Here is a 20505-nt window from a genome sequence, read left to right as displayed (position 1 = left end):
TGAAATTATTTCCGTCGGCTTACTAGAAACAATATTGCAGCAATATTGCACCAAGATTATATGGTCGTTTTGAACCTGGCTTTTCCGGAAACACAATATTCAGGCAATATTGTTAAGAGGTTGGTAAGTTGTTATTGTTAAGAAGTTGATATTGTTAAGATTATATGGTCGTTTTGAGTAAGTCAATTATCGTAAACACTAATATATTAAGGCTATAATGCTCATACAGTGTTCAAAATTGCTTTTTAACTAATTTTTTAATAAAAGATAAGTGCATTCTATTTAGCAACCAGACCAGACGCTATTCTATAAAATTTGTATTATCTTATTCGTTCATTATACAGTGTTCTGTTCAATTTGTCGTTAGATAATTGCTTGAAATATAAGTACATTCCAATAAAAATACTGATAAAGTGTATTCAATTGCTTTTTAACTAATTTTTTAATAAAAGATAAGTGCATTCTACTTAGCATCCAGACCAGACGCTATTCTACTAAATTTGTATTATCGTATTCGTGCGTTATAGAGTGTTTTGTTCAATTTGTCGTAAGATAAATACTTGAAATTATTTCCGTCGACTTGCTTGAAACAATATTCAGGCAATATTCCTAAGAGGTTTTGAAATTATTTCCGTCGGCTTACTAGAAACAATATTGCAGCAATATTGCTCCAAGATTATATGGTCGTTTTGAACCTGCCTCTTCCGGAAACACAATATTCAGGCAATATGGTTAAGAGGTTCTAAAATTATTTCCGACGGCTTCATTGAAACAATATTCAGGCAATATTGCTAAGGGGTTATACAATTATTTCCGTCGGCTTGCTTGAAACAATATTCAGGCAATATTGCTAAGAGGTTTTGAAATTATTTCCGTCGGCTTACTAGAAACAATATTGCAGCAATATTGCTCCAAGATTATATGGTCGTTTTGAACCTGCCTCTTCCGGAAACACAATATTCAGGCAATATTTCTAAGAGGTTGGGAAATTATTTATGTCGGCCTACTTGAAACAATATTGCAGCAATATTGCACCAAGATTATATGGTCCTTTTGAACCTGGCTTTTCCGGAAACACAATATTCAGGCAATATTGCTCAGGGGTTCAAAAATTTTTCCGTCGGCTTGCTTGAAACAATATTCAGGCAATATTGCTAAGAGGTTGTGAAATTATTTCCGTCGGCTTACTAGAAACAATATTGCAGCAATATTGCTCCAAGATTATATGGTCGTTTTGAACCTGCCTCTTCCGGAAACACAATATTCAGGCAATATTTCTAAGAGGTTGGGAAATTATTTATGTCGGCCTGCTTGAAACAATATTGCAGCAATATTGCTAATAGGTTGTGAAATTATTTCCGTCGGCTTACTAGAAACAATATTGCAGCAATATTGCACCAAGATTATATGGTCGTTTTGAACCTGGTTTTTCGGAATCACAATATTCAGGCAATATTGTTAAGAGGTTGGTAAGTTGTTATTGTTAAGAAGTTGATATTGTTAAGATTATATGGTCGTTTTGAGTAAGTCAATTATCGTAAACACTAATATATTAAGGCTATAATGCTCATACAGTGTTCAAAATTGCTTTTTAACTAATTTTTTAATAAAAGATAAGTGCATTCTATTTAGCAACCAGACCAGACTCTATTCTATAAAATTTGTATTATCTTATTCGTGCATTATACAGTGTTCAGTTCAATTTGTTGTTAGATAATTGCTTGAAATATAAGTACATTCAAATAAAAATACTGATAAAGTGTATTCAATTGCTTTTTAACTAATTTTTTAATAAAAGATAAGTGCATTCTACTTAGCATCCAGACCAGACGCTATTCTACTAAATTTGTATTATCGTATTCCTGCGTTATAGAGTGCTTTGTTCAATTTGTCGTAAGATAAATACTTGAAATACAAGTACATTCAAACAAAAATACTGATACATTGTACTCAATTGCTTCTTAATCGTTTCTTTCAATAAAAGATAAGTTCATTCAATATAGCAACCTTACGCTATTCTACTAAGTTTGCAATCTTGTATTCGTGACTCATACAGTATTCTGATAAGTTTATGGTAACCTAAGTATCTGAAGCATTAGTAAATTGAAGCCATAATAATCATACAATGTAACGAATTGCTTTCTAGCTGCTATTTAGTTAAAAGATAAGTGCATTCTCTTTGGTAACCTGATCATACGCAATGGTACTAAGTTTGTCATTCCAAAATGGGGGCTTATACAGGGTTTCGATTGTTTTGTCCTAACCTTGTTATCTGAAAAACGAGTACATTAAAAGCATTATACTCTTAGAATGTACTGAATTGCTTTCTAATTACCGTTTATATACAAGATGCGTGTATTCTAGTTAGTAACTTGACCGTACGTTATTCTACCTAAATCATAAATGTATTGATGTATTAGTTGCTGTTATTAGTAGCGTTGAAATTGTTTTGCTGCATCGAGGATGATAGTTCGATTATTCAGTTCGATTTTTCATGATAAGCGCTTCGTTATACATTTTTATGATGAACACTAACACAGCAGCGCGCTACTTTATTGACTGCGCGCTGCTAGAATAGTGTTGCACCAGCAACCCAACCCGTCTAGAAACCTCGACGGCTTGAAAGTCTAAGGGGCTCTTCGTCAGTTGCCGTTCTCTACCCATACAGCCCCGTACGCAGCAACTTATCGAGAGTTCACTGTATATATAGTGAATTTCGGAAGGTAGTCAGTGTGTCAAGTCATCTATCGTTATTGTTCTAGCATTAACACGACAGATTTGTACGAAAGGGCATTTCACATATATATGCAAATAATTATTATTAAATTTGATTATTATTATAAAATAATTAGAATGATCAAAGAGATAAGTAGTAGGATTAGAGGTTGGGAAATTATTTATGTCGGCCTGCTTGAAACAATATTGCAGCAATATTACACCAAGATTATATGGTCGTTTTGAACCTGGCTTTTCCGGAAACACAATATTCAGGCAATATTGCTAAGGGGTTATACAATTATTTCCGTCGGCTTGCTTGAAACAATATTCAGGCAATATTGCTAAGAGGTTTTGAAATTATTTCCGTCGGCTTACTAGAAACAATATTGCAGCAATATTGCTCCAAGATTATATGGTCGTTTTGAACCTGCCTCTTCCGGAAACACAATATTCAGGCAATATTTCTAAGAGGTTGGGAAATTATTTATGTCGGCCTACTTGAAACAATATTGCAGCAATATTGCACCAAGATTATATGGTCCTTTTGAACCTGGCTTTTCCGGAAACACAATATTCAGGCAATATTGCTCAGGGGTTCAAAAATTTTTCCGTCGGCTTGCTTGAAACAATATTCAGGCAATATTGCTAAGAGGTTGTGAAATTATTTCCGTCGGCTTACTAGAAACAATATTGCAGCAATATTGCTCCAAGATTATATGGTCGTTTTAAACCTGCCTCTTCCGGAAACACAATATTCAGGCAATATTTCTAAGAGGTTGGGAAATTATTTATGTCGGCCTGCTTGAAACAATATTCAGGCAATATTGCTAAGAGGTTGTGAAATTATTTCCGTCGGCTTACTAGAAACAATATTGCAGCAATATTGCTCCAAGATTATATGGTCGTTTTGATACTGCCTCTTCCGGAAACTCAATATTCAGGCAATATTTCTAAGAGGTTGGGAAATTATTTATGTCGGCCTGCTTGAAACAATATTGCAGCAATATTGCTAATAGGTTGTGAAATTATTTCCGTCGGCTTACTAGAAACAATATTGCAGCAATATTGCTCCAAGATTATATGGTCGTTTTGAACCTGCCTCTTCCGGAAACACAATATTCAGGCAATATTTCTAAGAGGTTGTGAAATTATTTCCGTCGGCTTACTAGAAACAATATTGCAGCAATATTGCTCCAAGATTATATGGTCGTTTTGAACCTGCCTCTTCCGGAAACACAATATTCAGGCAATATTGTTAAGAGGTTGGTAAGTTGTTATTGTTAAGAACTTGATATTGTTAAGATTATATGGTCGTTTTGAGTAAGTCAATTATCGTAAACACTAATATATTAAGGCTATAATGCTCATACAGTGTTCAAAATTGCTTTTTAACTAATTTTTTAATAAAAGATAAGTGCATTCTATTTAGCAACCAGACCAGACGCTATTCTATAAAATTTGTATTATCTTATTCGTGCATTATACAGTGTTCTGTTCAATTTGTCGTTAGATAATTGCTTGAAATATAAGTACATTCCAATAAAAATACTGATAAAGTGTATTCAATTGCTTTTTAACTAATTTTTTAATAAAAGATAAGTGCATTCTATTTAGCATCCAGACCAGACGCTATTCTACTAAATTTGTATTATCGTATTCGTGCGTTATAGAGTGTTTTGTTCAATTTGTCGTAAGATAAATACTTGAAATTATTTCCGTCGACTTGCTTGAAACAATATTCAGGCAATATTGCTAAGAGGTTTTGAAATTATTTCCGTCGGCTTACTAGAAACAATATTGCAGCAATATTGCTCCAAGATTATATGGTCGTTTTGAACCTGCCTCTTCCGGAAACTCAATATTCAGGCAATATTTCTAAGAGGTTGGGAAATTATTTATGTCGGCCTGCTTGAAACAATATTGCAGCAATATTGCTAATAGGTTGTGAAATTATTTCCGTCGGCTTACTAGAAACAATATTGCAGCAATATTGCTCCAAGATTATATGGTCGTTTTGAACCTGCCTCTTCCGGAAACACAATATTCAGGCAATATTTCTAAGAGGTTGGGAAATTATTTATGTCGGCCTGCTTGAAACAATATTGCAGCAATATTGCACCAAGATTATATGGTCGTTTTGAACCTGGCTCTTCCGGAAACACAATTTTCAGGCAATATTTCTAAGCGGTTCAAAAATTATTTCCGTCGGCTTGCTTGAAACAATATTCAGGCAATATTGCTAAGAGGTTGTGAAATTATTTCCGTCGGCTTACTAGAAACAATATTGCAGCAATATTGCTCCAAGATTATATGGTCGTTTTGAACCTGCCTCTTCCGGAAACACAATATTGAGGCAATATTTCTAAGCGGTTCAAAAATTATTTCCGTCGGCTTGCTAGAAACAATATTGCAGCAATATTGCACCAAGATTATATGGTCGGTTTGCACCTGGCTTTTCCGGGAACACAATATTCAGGCAATATTGTTAAGAGGTTATAAATAATTATTATTAAATTTGATTATTATTATAAAATAATTAGAATGATCAAAGAGATAAGTAGTAGGATTATAGATAGAATTTAGTATTTATTAGAAATTCAAGAATTTACATTTTTTATATAAATAATTACGAAAATATTATTGAATACAATAGCACGTAATAGCTCTTGAATTGAATATAAGTTTAGCTTCAAGTTTCCTTATTACTTTCTTCATAGCTTTCTTATTATAATCTTGTTCCTTATTATTTTTTAATGCTTTATGTTAGTACTATATCACATTTTTGGAGTACGTTTGATTTACTATAGCTTTTTAATTATAATATTATTCCTTTTTATTTTTTAATGCCTTAGGTTAGTACTACATCACATTTTTTTTTAACACGTTTGATTGACTACAACATTTTAATTATAATCATATTATAATTATAATTACATTTGGCATATTTTTATATGATCACAATTTCTCTTAGAAATATGAAAAAAAACTAGCTTAAGAAACCCAATAGTCTTATTTATATTTTGTTTTACAATCATTAACCTCGACTTGTTTAAATGTTTTACCATTAAACATTTAATAACGCTTTATTTTTCCGTTATAGATATTATAAAATCTAGCACTTATCCGTGCCTTGGATCGTTGACTGAGATATTTATTTTGAGCACGTGCTTGCCGTATTTTTGGCGAAGGTGGATTTTTTTGAGCGGATAAATAACTGCTAAACTCTTCACGGAAGGCAGCGCATTCATTTTTATCCCAGGCTCCTTTTTTAAAACCTGAAATAAAATTTATAAACGACATAAATTTTTTGTGTTAATTTTTATATATATATGTATAGAATGGTAAACTAAAATTTGATGAAAAAATAAAAAAACTATAATGATCACCGCGAGACGCGTTTCGGATCACGCGCGCTCGTATGTCGTGCGATCAAGGGGAGAAACTAGCAGACGACGTTGGCAGCGAGCGCTGACGAGCGAGCGCGACGCACTTATTATCGTGCCCGAACCGTGCACATAGTACACGCTGAGCCAGTTATCTGTGATTGCACGAGCATCGCCAAGACGACGGAGATTGGAAGCAGCGACCAAAATTGGACCGTGATATACGCCCTTGTCCACCCATTTTGTCCATTGATGTCCTAGACTCACGGCCACCATTTCAACAACATATTCTTATCTTATTAAATGAAGTGTTCTTTCTCTCGATTTATCTGATCCTCTCCCGATTCATTTAGGAACTCGCGGTTAGACTTATGAGGTGGGAGATCCTCGCGATTCGCGGAGAATAGCATAGTGTAGCAACACGCATTTTGAGTACTTGTCGGGCTCGTTGGGTGTCGTCGCGGCCGGGATTCGCGAGAAGGAGCGCGGTGATTGGTGGAGACGCGAGCGGGCTAGCGCGCGCGAACTGCGGTGCGCGGCTCCCCACTTCGCTTTGAGCTGCCGACGAGCTAAGACGTTTGTTCGTGACTTCACAGTGTTTCCTTGCTCTTTGTTCGAGCAACCGAGAAAACCGTGCGTGACCATCGGGTACGGGGTGCTTATGCAGCTTGCAATTCGTTTAACCTTGTTTCCATGAGGGAGTGACCGTGAGACGAGGTTTGCAAGTGAGTGTGCGGCGGAAGGGCGTGTCTCCAAGCATCCTGTTTCCGAAGAAGACGACGCGGGTGAGACGGCTGGTCGAGGACGAGAAGAGGAGCAACGACGCCAGGACGACAGGAAGAGGCAAACACAAGCCTCTGAAGCTTCAGGTCGAGTTCTTGCGTCAGGTCACAGTAAGCCAGTCTTAGATTAGATTTATTTATTTTGCTGTACAATGTGTTGTACAAAATTTTATAAAAAAAAAAAAATAAATATGTAGTAAAGTAATAAATTATCCTTCTTTTGCATTGCATAGTTTTTCCTCATACTTCATGGCCCTTTTTCTCGTCCTTGTCTCTAGCTTAAACCTCTTCGTGTCCACCAGTAGTATATGTCTAGGCGTGTTACTATCCAGCTTCAATGTCCACTTTATGTATCTCCTCTGTACCTTTTCTAGCTCCTTTTGCTCCTTCCAGCCCCAGATCTCCGCTCCATATTCTAGAATACTCTTAATCATCGTGTCAAACAGCTTCATCCTCACTCTCCAGCTGTCCCTGAATAGTGCTTCTCCTATTCCCCGAATCGTACTCATGACTGCATTCGCCTTTTCCTTCAGCTTCTTTATCTGTGCATGTTCTTTCCCGTTCTCCTTCATCTCGTAGCCTAGGTACTTGAATTTTTTTCACCATTTCAATTTTCTTGTCATCCCACATGAATCTGTCCTCTTTTTTCCTTCTTCCCCCGTTTCTGAAAACCATTATCTTTGACTTTTCCGCATTCAGTTCAAGACCTTTTCTCCCTATCAGTTTTTTAAACCTCCTCATCATCTGCTTCAAACCTTCTGCGTTAGTTGACAATAGCACCACGTCGTCTGCATACGAGAGTGACCAGAATTTTTTGCTGCCCAGCACCACACCTCTTTCTTGCACCTTGCTAATTTCCTTTTCTGTGTCCGCCATTGCCACGTTGAACAGTGTCGGGCTTAGCGGGCAGTCCTGCCTCATTCCATTGTAGATGACAAAACCTCCTAGATGCTGCTCCCCTACTCTTACGGTATTTTTTGTCCGTTGATACATCCCTTCTATCCTTGTCCTTCTTCTTTTCTCTACCCTCAGTTTCTCCATTATTTCCCACATTTCCTTCATTTTAACCTTGTCGAAAGCCGCCTTCATATGTGCAAAAAAAGCATACACCTTACCTCCTTTTTTCCTTAGTTTCATGTCTATGGCCTTGCTCAAGATGTAGATGGCGCCCACTGTCCCTCTCCCTTTTCTGAAGCCCATTTGCGTATCGTCCAGTTTTTCTTTCCCCACCAGTTCTTTCTCCAATTTCTTCCTTTCGATTTCTGCGTACAGCTTGTAGCCCGTGTCCATAAGTGTGATGCCTCTGTAGTTTTAGCAGTCCCCTGCGTCCCCCTTCTTATACAGCGGTGCTATAGTTCCCGAAGTCCACTCCTCTGGAATGTCCTTTCGTCTCCAGATCTTGTCCAGTATGGTTGTCAACTCACCGACGATGTGCTCCTCCCCACGCCTCGTTTTGTATACCGTCTGCACCTGGTGCTTTCCCTTTTTTCATTTTCCTTATAGCTCTACTAACCTCCGCCTCCGTGATGTGTTCCTCTTCGTCTTCACTCCCGTGGTTCTCCTCGGTCGCACCCTTATTTCCCGCGCCCTCATCTACCTCTTCCCTTCCTAATTGGCTTTTTAAGTGGTTTATCCACTCGTCTGCTCCTATTTCATTACTCTTGTTGACCTTTTTCCTCTTCCTTCTGCTACTGACCAGCTCCCAGAATTTCTTGCCCGTTCTGTCTTTTCCCGCCTCATCTATCCTGTTCTTCATCTCATTCTCTTTCTTTTTCCACCATCCATTCTCTTTCGGCCTTGATGTAATCTGCCCTACCTTCTCCACCATTCATTGCCCTGCCTAGCTTCCTTACCTCTAACTTTTTCGCTCTGCATTCCTCGTCCTACCATGCATTCCTTTTTCTTAGTCCGCTCTTTCTCCTTCTTTCCTGAACTGCACCCCCCACCTTTTGTTTCAGATATTTCCAGTTGCTTGCTTCTCCTCCTTCTTTCAGTTTCTTCCTGTATCTCTCTACTGCTTTCTCAGACCACGTTGCCACCTTCCTCTCTGCATCCTGTTCCTTCTCTACCTTCCACCTTCCTGTTGCTACCTCTATCACTATGGGGTTATGATCTGACTCTACCCTGTTTTTAATCTCCAGCTTTTCCACTCTTCCCTTATCTTCTTCGTTTACTATGGCATAATCTATAACAGAGCAGCCTTCTCCTCCTATATACGTGTACTCTCCCTCCTCGACCCCTGCAATGTTCCCGTTCAATATACTTACAAGGAAAGGTACCCAACCCGAACTCACCGATTTTGATGATTTTCATATATGTTGTAGAACATAAAAAAATAAGAGACACGTATTTTTTTTTATCGGCTAATTTTCACTTTTAAGGGGTAAAAACCTCCCCTAAAGTTAACCCCCAAAAAGCGTTTTTTTTAAATATCTCGGCTTAAAATTAATATTTTTCAATGAAACAAATTGGAGGTTATTTCTTACAAAAAGAGCAAGTATTTCATGGTGATTTGAAGAGTAAGGGTAGCATCCCCTATTTTTTAGGGGTTGAAAACATATATTTTTTGGCATAATTTTATAATAAAAATGTTTAAACCGACTAAAAAAAATTGGAAAAAATGTTTAAACATCCTTAATAACAAAATTTAGTTGACGTCTTTCGGTGTTTTCATAAATATTATCCCTAAGGGGGTAAACCACCCCTAACACAAAATAACTGTAAATATGTAATTCAATACATAATATTTCGTAGAAAGTTTGTATATAGAGGTTTTCGAGGTCGCTGATTACAAATCTGTCAGATTTTGAAAATTCAAAATGGCGGAACCAATATGGCGGACGGAAATATCGAAAAAAAATTTTATATAATAAAAAAGTTTTAAACGACTAAAAAAATTGGAAAAAATTTGTAAACATCTATAATAAACAAATTAAGTTTTTCGATTTTTTCATAGATACTACCCTTTAGGGGGTAAACCACCCCTAACACAAAATAACTATAAGTATACTTCAATCCATAATATTTTGTAGAAGGTTTGTATATAAGGGTTTTCGAGATCGCTCTTTGCAAATCTGATATCAGATTTTGAAAATTAAAAATGGCGGAACCAATGTGGTGGACGAAAATGTCGAAAAAAAATTTTAACTTTCATAAAAACTTGTTATAAATGTGTGATCTTTGTAGCCTGTACATGTGAACTAAAGAGCCTTAAACCCTAAACCCCTAAAAAACAAATAGGCTAAATGGTTGTGCTTTTTAACCAAACCACCTCAAATTCCTAAATTTGTAAACAAGAAAATTCTGTGTGTGAAGCAGTTTTATAATTTCCGTAGAAATTGTTATCAGAATGTTATTGAAATTCCTTTATTGTAAATTCAACTTATAATGTATTTTTGTTTATAATATTAGAGTATAATAATAATCTACAATCTTTTATCTTTTGCCATAGTGCATTTTTTGTATTGAGCATAAAATATATTATTTTACGATGTTTTTACAATAATGGTAGTCCTCATAAAAGTGTTTAAAGCACAATGCTTTTTTGCACCAACCACATCGTACAATTGCAATGTTTGTGCACCCTTCTATTTCACAATGTGTTGCACAAGACTTTCCAAAACTGAAATCTATAGGATTATCAAATTTATCTGGTTTTTCATTGACGTAACCGCTTTTATACCAGGAATATTTAAACAAATCTATATATCTCGGTGAAGACAGTTGGTTGTGAACCAATGATTGAAGTTTAATTATATTATTTCTCACATGTAAATTCATATCATGATCCATTAACATTACATTATCAGAAAATGTTCGGACAAAGTTTTTCCAAATACGGAATCCATAGACATCAAGTGGTTGTATTTTTCCTGTGGTTCCAGTTGGAATTTTTTTTATGTTAATAATTTTATTTTGTGGCATTGTTTCTTCTATAACTTTGTCACAATGACCACTCCAAGAATCAAGTAATAGTATTGAGTGATGGCCTACATAGGGATAAAATATTTATTCCAACCAGATTTTGAAGTGATCTGCAATTAAACGACTTACTAATTAACTGATCAACGATATTACAATGTAAAAATTGTTATTAGTTCCCTTACTGTTGTTAATTTTCCAGATTTGGATGCTTCCACGTACACGTTTTCTGGTCTAAATATGTTTTGTTCTACAATAGGGCCAAACTTGCCACTTGGTTCCTTTAAAACAAGAAATAGCGGTGACAACAGTTGTCCAGTAGCTGATATTAGTGGCTGTATAGTATAACTATGCGTTGTTGCTGAAATTGACTGTACCAGACATTGCACTTGCTTTTCTCCTTCTACTGCTAATGTTCTTCCAGAATGCATTTCTAGCTGAAATCCGCTCTGATCTGTATTATACAAATTTTCGAGTCCAATCCTTGGTATACACGATTTAACGTCATCGATAAATGCTTCAGCTTTAGCCGTAAGTTCTGCACTACTTTCTAGTGTTTTTCTTGTTATGAACTTATTTATTTTCCTAGAAACTATTCGGTGTGCTTGCTTAAATTTGAGTAACCAATGTTTAGAAGCTTTGAATCTAATATCATCAAAACCAATTTCTTTTTTAGCTTGTAAGGCCCATCGAATTATATCTTCATCATGGATAATTGAACCACTGTCGAGAGCTGCTTGAAAATTATCCAGGGTATACTGACAAATTTGTGCTACTTTTTCTCTATACGTGCCACCTTTATTAATTGAATGAGCCCAACGACGTAGCTGACTAATAGATGATACTTTTTTGAATCTGTTTTGCACTGTTTTGAGACTTAAATTTTGCTTCGTTTTGCTACTTCTCCAAAATTCTACAGCTCTTTTTTTGTATTCAAAATCTAGTTCTTCATTATCTGCTGTACATTGATTTGTTGGTGCTATATCCGGATCAGGAAAATGATGTTGCACTTCATCTTCAATTATTTCCACATTATGGTCTTTATACTCTTCTTGAAAATCCAAAGAGTCATCAGTAATCATTTCTACATCGTTGAAATCATGTGTTGCATCTATTAAAATTTCTTTTATTTTTTCGGCCAACTCTGTTTCGTGATAATTCGTGACACTATCTGGTATGTTTAACGCTTGAAAGTATGCTAATAATAAGTTTAGAACGTTTAACGGATTAATTTTCATTTTTCAATCTAAAATGAAAACAAGCGGTAAAATTTATACAAGCTGTGTTTTTGCGTGTAAGGCACGACTGCTACATTTCTACCAGAATAAAACGAGTGAATGTAAATTGAATCAAATCATTAATTTATGCATTGGAGAAGAATTCTCGTTCCACTTTGTGATGTTCGGAATACTCTATTTTTGGTTTTATTCAACTTTTATTCACTTTGAAATTGAATAATGTAAATCTATATAAAATCACTAAAGAAAATTTTCTACAACTGTATGATACCACTGACAAACAAAAAGACGTACTATTCGTACTTTCCGGCATCGAACTAGAATACCCACAAAACTCACTCACTGCCTAAAAGATAACACAGGCAGCTGAGGTGAACACTCGATGAAAACAATCTAAAAAAAGAACATACTGATTCGCACATATTGTCAACAACTTTTATGAGTGAAAGACATTTATCTGTGGAATTATCATTGAATGTACGATAACATTCATTAAACTAATGAATGCATATAAAATTCCCTTTCAATAACAACGTGTTCTTTAATTGCAAATAAAGTTCGAGTATTAATATTCTTTTATGTATTTTTACCAATAACAAAAATTATCATAGTAATATAATAATAATAATAATAATAATAAGAATAAGCATAATTGCAATAGCAATAATAACAGTAATACTGATAATAGCAATGATAATGAAAAATAATAATAATAATTAGAATAATATTTATTATTAAATTTAGATTTTTTGATAAATTCATTAAATCGTAGCAAATAGTATTATTATGGAATTCCAGACTGTAAATATTTTACTATAGATACAATAATCATTACTTCGAGAATTCATCTAAAAAACTTTCGGCTTACGAAATAATTGTAACAATGAAAAACTCCCAAGTTTGACAACATTAAATTTTATTACAAAACGCAAAATAGTTTGATAAACTAATTTTATTAACCTATGTTTTTTCATTTGCAAAAAAGTGTGGACTTTTTGAATTTATAAAATTATATAATTATGCAATTTATGAAATACTTTATAATTTATGAAATTACTTTTGAAATTATGCTAATTTACAAAAGCAGAAAAATAAATAATCTTTGATTGAAACATAAAACGAGACGTTATTTGTTACATACAAAATGATAGAATAAAATATCGGTAATATGTCTATACTCGTGTCTACGGTAAAGCATAGGCCTTCGGCTTGTCTGGAGGTTAGGGGTTTGGAGTCGTTTGGTTAAAAAGCACAACCATTTAGCCTATTTGTTCTTTAGGGGTTTAGGGTTTAAGGCTCTTTAGTTCACATGTACAGGCTACAAAGATCACACATTTGTAAACAAGTTTTTTTGAAAGTTAAAATTTTTTTTCGACATTTTCGTCCACCACATTGGTTTCGCCATTTTGTATTTTTAAAATCTGATATCAGATTTGTAAAGAGCGATCTCGAAAACCCCTATATACAAACCTTCTACAAAATATTATGGATTGATGTATACTTATAGTTATTTTGTGTTAGGGGTGGTTTACCCCCCTAAGGGGAAGTATCTATGAAAAAACCTAAAAACTTAATTTGTTTATTATAGATGTTTACAAATTTTTTCCAAATTTTTTAGTCGTTTAAAACTTTTTTATTATATAAAATTTTTTTTCGATATTTCCGTCCGCCATATTGGATCCGCCATTTTGAATTTTCAAAATCTGATAACAGATTTGTAATCAGCGACCTCGAAAACCTCTATATACAAACTTTCTACGAAATATTATGTATTGAATTACATATTTACAGTTATTTTGTGTTAGGGGTGGTTTACCCCCTTAGGGATAATATTTATGAAAACACCGAAAGACGTCAACTAAATTTTGTTATTAAGGATGTTTAAACATTTTTTCCAATTTTTTTTAGTCGGTTTAAACATTTTTATTATAAAATTATGCCAAAAAATATATGTTTTCAACCCCTAAAAAATAGGGGATGCTACCCTTACTCTTCAAATCACCATGAAATACTTGCTCTTTTTGTAAGAAATAACCTCCAATTTGTTTCATTGAAAAATATTAATTTTAAGCCGAGATATTTAAAAAAAACGCTTTTTGGGGGTTAACTTTAGGGGAGGTTTTTACCCCTTAAAAGTGAAAATTAGCCGATAAAAAAAAATACGTGTCTCTTATTTTTTTATGTTCTACAACATATATGAAAATCATCAAAATCGGTGAGTTCGGGTTGGGTACCTTTCCTTGTTAGACCCAGTTTCCTGACCTTCTCTACCAATTCCTCACCTTCCTTATTCATCTTTCTATCCCTCGTTTTTATTACCTCTGCTATCTCCTCCTCGTCTAACCCTCCGTTCTCTTCCCCTGTCCTTGCATTCATGTCCCCACACCATAACAATTTCTCTCCTCCAGCTTCCTCCACCATTTCTTCTAGCTCCCTATAGTTTTTCCTCCTTACCTTTCTAGAGACTAGCGCTGGCGTCCGTCACGATAAGATCGTCATCGCTCGAACGTCTAACTACGGTCCGTGTTACACTGTGTTTTTCTGCGAATCATGGCTCCTACGAGAATTTCGAACTCATGCATCAAGTGCAAAAACATTATTAGCCGCAACAAAGTTGGAATAATGCGCGCCATGATTGCACCGCACTTTATCACAACGTCTGCCATAACTGGACGTCATTAGGCGACGAAAAGTTTGCCTGCCAAAAATGTGCTGCCACAAAAGAAGGAAAAAGAAGAAACTGAGAAAGAGAAAGGGAAAGACAATAAAGGCAAGCATATCACGCCGGGCACCAAGAGCTCGACGAAGGGCTCGTTGTCACTGTCATCATCTCGCAAATCTGATAAGATGAACCTCAGCACGCCGAAGGTTCGTCTTCCTTGCAACTCGGGCACGAATTCTGCGAAATCCAATAATCTCGCAGTGACAACACCTGCTCCTAAACCGGCTGCCTCTGAAGGCAAATCGACACCAGAAGAAGTAGAAGAAGCGATTTCCACCAAACAGAGCACTACTCCGGATGCCGGGCATCATTGCGCACTGCCATCGAGCATGCTTAATTTATTCAGCTCGCAATTTGAGCTGCTGGAGAGAGCGGTTGAGGATCTTCGATCCCTCATATCAAGAAAATTCGATGCCGTGGCTGGAGCCACAGTCGGTGCACCAGCGAGCAGTGGACATCAGGAAGATTTTACAGCTCGTATAGCATCCCTAGAGGGGAAAATCGACGCCCAGTCTACCAAGCTCGATGGCCTCCATAACGACAGGATGCTACTTCTACAGGAGAACACCGTCTTGAAAGAGCAACTCAACGGCCTCGTGAGGAAGATCGAAGGTATGGCGGACAGTGTAGCGTCGAAATGTCGTGCGCATGACGTGAGTCACTCTGACTCTGACGCGGATGATTCGCGTAGTATGATCTCCCTCAGAGACATCGATGTCTCAGCGAGTTGTATGAGGGACGCGGGTTCTCCGGTGATTGACGTGGCGAACGATTTTAAGCAGATTCGTGCTGCTGCGAGGTCTCGGGTGGGGGGTCGACGTCGTCGCGACGCAGGTGCGCAGTTTGTCTCTCGGGCAGTCGATGGCGAGTCGGGATCGGTTTCGGGATATTGCGGTTCTGATTCTCGCGGGATCGAGTCTGAGTCTGGAGGAGCTGGCTCCTCGCAGACGACAAAACATAAAAGGATATCACCTCTAAGCTCAAATACTTCCGAATTGGGTGGGATGCGTGGTAGTGAGAACGAGGCAGATTTAATAATTTCTAACGTTAGCGATGGGACAGACGCGCAGCGTCTAAATGTGGCTCATGCCGTTCTCGCTGCGATCATCCCATCCATAACTAGGGATGACGTAGTTTCGTTGCGCATGCTCAGGCGCGAGGTTGATGACGGGCATGGATTTCGTCAGCGTCGCTCCCCATGGGTAGTGCGTCTCTCTCGCCGGGATATTGCGAATAGCATAATGCATGCGAAGAGTAGCTTTGTAGCTTTTAGTACTAAGGACATCAACGTATCCCTGCTTGATGAGGAAACGCGTAATAGCTTGATAAGTAGTAAGATTTTTATTAATGAGCTTTTGAGTAATGACAATTTTATCAAATTTAACAACCTTAAACGAATTGCACGAGGGTTGAACTTTAAATACATTTGGCATCGAGGCGGGCGATTCCTTATCAAGCGGGGAGACGGCGACAGGACTCATGAGTTTACGTCGGCAGCGGATTTACATGAACTAGCTGCATCTTATAACAATAACAATACTTGTTGATACTAATGGTAACATCGACAATGTCGTTAGAAATGCCACTCCCGCTACGAGGGCAACTAATAAAACTGCTGAATCCACTGGACCGACGCAGACGGAAGCAAATGTGGCTCCGACTGCGCAGGATCAGGATTGACTGGGCCGGGGCAATGCGAGAGAGGCCGGGAGCGAGGCACTGAAGGCGGGATTCCTCAATGCGACCTCATTGTATGCGCACATGGGGATGTTCAGGCAGTGTCTTGCGAATGCTCGTCCTTCCTACCACCTCTTCGGCGTGGCTGAGACGCGCTTTGGGAGTGAGGTTGATGACGTGTTTGCGCAGGTTGACGGGTACTCGGTTTTGCGACAGGACAGGAACAAACGTGGAGGAGGCGTAGCCCTATTTATTAGTAATGTTTTCAAAGCGACTATACTATGATCGTCGCAGTCAGAGGTGGAGGGGAAGCCGGGTATCCCGGAGTATCTTATGTGCGGCGTTCAGCAGGGTAATAAACCACCAATCTTCGTTGCCGTAATCTATCGTCCACCGGGTGTATCTTACTCTGATAATTCAGAGCTCGCGAACAACTTGCGTAGATACTCTGCGGGGTATGATTATAGGCTCGTAATGGGCGACCTGAACGCCAACATGCTGTCAACCTCACATGATGCGGAATTTGTTAGAGACCTCGCCTGTGAATTGAATCTAAAACTGGTAAATCACGGCGCGACTCACCACGTCAGAGATTCTCACACATGGATCGACATGATCTTTACTGACGACGACAATGTAGTGCTGAGTGCAAGCAACTCGCCAGCGAATTTCAGAAGCAGCCATACCATCATTGACGTTGAGATTTATTTCCAGACGACAGAGCCCCCTGCTCTCAACAGTCTTACATACAGGGACTTTAAATCGATAAAATCTGACGAGCTCTTATCCCTGCTGGCTGCTTGTGATTGGTCGTCGGTTAGTTGTTCCGACAGCGGCGTTGACACCCGACTAGAACACCTTAGTCAAAAACTCTTGACAGTCATTGACCAACTAGCTCCGCTAAAAGAATTTAAACCGAGACAGAAAGACTATCCTCCATGGGTCGACGCCGAATTGAGACACCTGTACAGCCGACGAGACGCTTTAAAAAGACGACACAAACATGCCCGACGAGGCTCTAGACGACTTGACGACCTATGGACCGAATATCAGGCTCTCGCCGCTGAGGCTGAACGCTGTACTAATCAAGCGCGAGAAGAATTTATTCAAAATCGAATTTTCGACGCGCTGGAAAACAATAAAAACGTCTGGAATGAATTACGGAGTCTTAGCCTTATTTCAAAGGCCAAAGAGGATTTACATGGCTTCACCACGGATGAATTAAACACGCATTTCGCTGGGGTGTCCATATCTGATGCCGAGCGCGAGGTTGATCTGAGAAGCATCCTGGCCGAGGCCAACGAGGATGGTTTCACTTTTCGTGAGGTCACCTTTGCGGACGTTGTTCTGGCTGTCGCTCACTTTTCATCTCAAGCAAAGGGGGAGGATGGGATACCTCAAAGCGTTATAGCGAAATCTCTCCCAGTCCTAGGACATCTCCTGGTGACCTTATTTAATGCCTCACTCTCCTGTGGGGTCTTTCCTGGTGCCTGGAAGAACGCTCATTTGGTGCCCCTTAAAAAGAAACCTATTCCATCTACTGTTTCGGACTTCCGTCCAATAGCCCTTTTGAGCTTTCTCTCTAAGGTTCTGGAGAAGATCGTACATGAGCAGATCTCCGATTTTTTAGCTTCAAAAAAAATTCTTGATCCTTTCCAGACTGGTTTTCGACACAACCATTCGACGCAGACAGCACTACTAAAACTGACTGAGGACATCAGGACTGGCATCGATAGTGACAGACAGCTACTCACCATTTTGCTTATGGTTTCTCTAGGTCGGTGGTCCTGTGGGTCATGTCTTATTTATCTGGACGTAATCAAAGAGTGGTTACTAAACTAAACGGTGAATCTTCTTGGCTATCAACCAACCTTGGCGTCCCACAGAGCTCGATCCTGGGGCCCTTACTGTTCAGCATTTACATCAACGATCTCCAGGAGGTGTTGGCCGGTTTTTGGGGCCCAAGGGGTTACTGACCGACAGTGTCGCCCATTTACTCTACGCGGACGATCTGCAAACCTACACTCAGGTCACAAGAGATAATCTTCGTGAGGGTGTGGATCGCATGTCAGCAGCAGCGCGGGCTGTGTCGGATTGGGCATCTCACAATGCTCTGCACCTCAACACTGGCAAGACTAAAGCTATCATTTTTGGATCTGAGTATAATGTAAATAAACTACAGGGGTTGAACTTGCCCGGTGTCGAGGTGCAGACGGGTGTTTTTGTTCCTTTTGTCGATGCCGTAACTAACCTCGGAGTGGTCATGGATTCAAAGTTGACGTGGAAACCGCAGGTGGATGCAGTTAGCCGAAAGGTTAACAGAGCTCTTTATGGGCTCAGATCTTTTAGATCCTGTACCAACGAGGCGTTACGTAAGCAGCTGGCCGGCGCTCTGGTCATTTCTCACCTGGATTACTGCTCTGTAGTGTATCTTGACGTGTCGGGGGAGCTCGAGACAAGACTGCAGAGGCTACAGAACTCATGTGTGAGGTACATTTGCGGGGTGGGGAGGTACGAGCATATCTCTCCTTACAGGAGAAAGCTAGGCTGGATGAATATTAAAGAGAGGAGAACTTATTTCATGGCGGTGTTAATGTACAAGGCGCACAGCATGGGGCAACCGCCGTACCTTTCGGCCCTCTTTGAGAAAAATCAATGTAGGACCTCGGGCAGGTCGTCGCGAGATATCACTGTCCCGGGAACAAGAACCGATACTGGCTTGAAATCGTACAGGGTGCAAGGCGCTCGCCTTTGGAATTCGCTCCCGCGAGGTATGCGGACACTGCCTTCGCTTTCGAGGTTTAAATTAGCGATGCGGAACTACCTCCTGCCGACTATCAGCGAAACATAATTTGTTATTGTATGCGCCTGCGCCTTGTATATTTGTTTATTCGTGATCTAGTCTGTGTTAATGTATGTATTTATGAAAGATTATGTAATTACGCGACATACACTTAATATATTTAAGTTGAAAGTACTGAACAATATAAGTAAGGTAGCACTGCGTGACGTGTACCTGATTCGATACCTGGTATTATTTAATAATTTCGATTATGACCTTGCACGAATTGTGATATTTGACGGCTGTGATAAACAGCAAATATTTATTTTATTTTTATGAAGTATGAAACTTTTATATTTACTCTGTACTGTGCTATGACTGACATGATGTAATTTTTTGAAAATGTTTTCGAATAAATACCTTACTTACTTACTTACTTACCTTTCTTACCTCGTGTAAACCATCTCCATCCACCATGATTCACCTTTCCGCTTAATATGCGCCCCTATGAACTCTCCAGAGTCCTCGTTTAACCACTCTACCTTATCTTACCTTTCTTTCTTTTTTATTTCCATTACCATGCCCCCTTCACTTTTCCCCTTCCCCCACCTTTTTTTTGCCTCTCTGGTCCTAATATCATATCCTTTCAGCCTTTTTTCCAAATACACCCCTTCTTTATCTTCCTTCCATGTTTCTTGGAGGCAAATTATATCGAAACCCCTTAGGTAGCTCCAGGTTTCGTCCTCCGCCCCCCTTATTCCTGCCACATTCCAGCTAATCATCTTTATCTTTGCCACCTTCTTTGCCCCTCCTCCCTGTGCTTGTGCCTTCCGCCCTCCGAAAAAGTTCCTGCTTCTTTTTCGACCATGTGTACTCTTCCCCGTCTACTCACAACTTGTTATAGCCTACTTTTACTGTTCTTCCTTCCTTCCTCTTTTCCCCCGCTATCTCTCTTATCTTTTTCTTATTCCTCCTTTCCTTCCAGGTTAAGTCGTGGTTGATAAAAATGTCCGACCCTCTTAACCCTGATTTGGCCCTCATTATGCTCTCTTTATATTCCCTGTTCTCACATTCCGCCCCCAACCTATTTACACTACCTTTTATCACCCATGTCCTCTTTAAAATCATCTCCAGCCCTAGTCTGCTCTGTAACCACCTTTCCGCTGCCTCTTTATCCCACTTCTTCCCCTGCCATCCTATAATAATTATGTTATTCCACTTTCTGGCCCTCTCCCCTTCCTCTATTTTCCACTCTAGTTCCTCCAGTTGTCTGCGTCCTACC

General features: G+C 38.6%; 1 protein-coding gene across 1 annotated transcript; it reads left to right on the top strand.

Moving 5' to 3' along the window:
* Positions 1-14889: 14889 nt before the first annotated feature.
* On the top strand, positions 14890-19292 carry LOC116415943. Its single transcript, XM_031921631.1, has 3 exons — positions 14890-15417; positions 16736-18218; positions 18328-19292. The coding sequence occupies exons 1-3, from the start codon at positions 14890-14892 to the stop codon at positions 19290-19292; spliced, it is 2976 nt and encodes a 991-aa protein (XP_031777491.1).
* Positions 19293-20505: the final 1213 nt, after the last annotated feature.

This window comes from Nasonia vitripennis (genome assembly GCF_009193385.2).
Source record: "Nasonia vitripennis strain AsymCx chromosome 1 unlocalized genomic scaffold, Nvit_psr_1.1 chr1_random0005, whole genome shotgun sequence".
In the NCBI taxonomy this organism is placed as follows: domain Eukaryota; kingdom Metazoa; phylum Arthropoda; class Insecta; order Hymenoptera; family Pteromalidae; genus Nasonia; species Nasonia vitripennis.
Note: the sequence above shows the minus strand (reverse complement) of the source record. Positions and strands in the feature narration are given on the sequence as shown.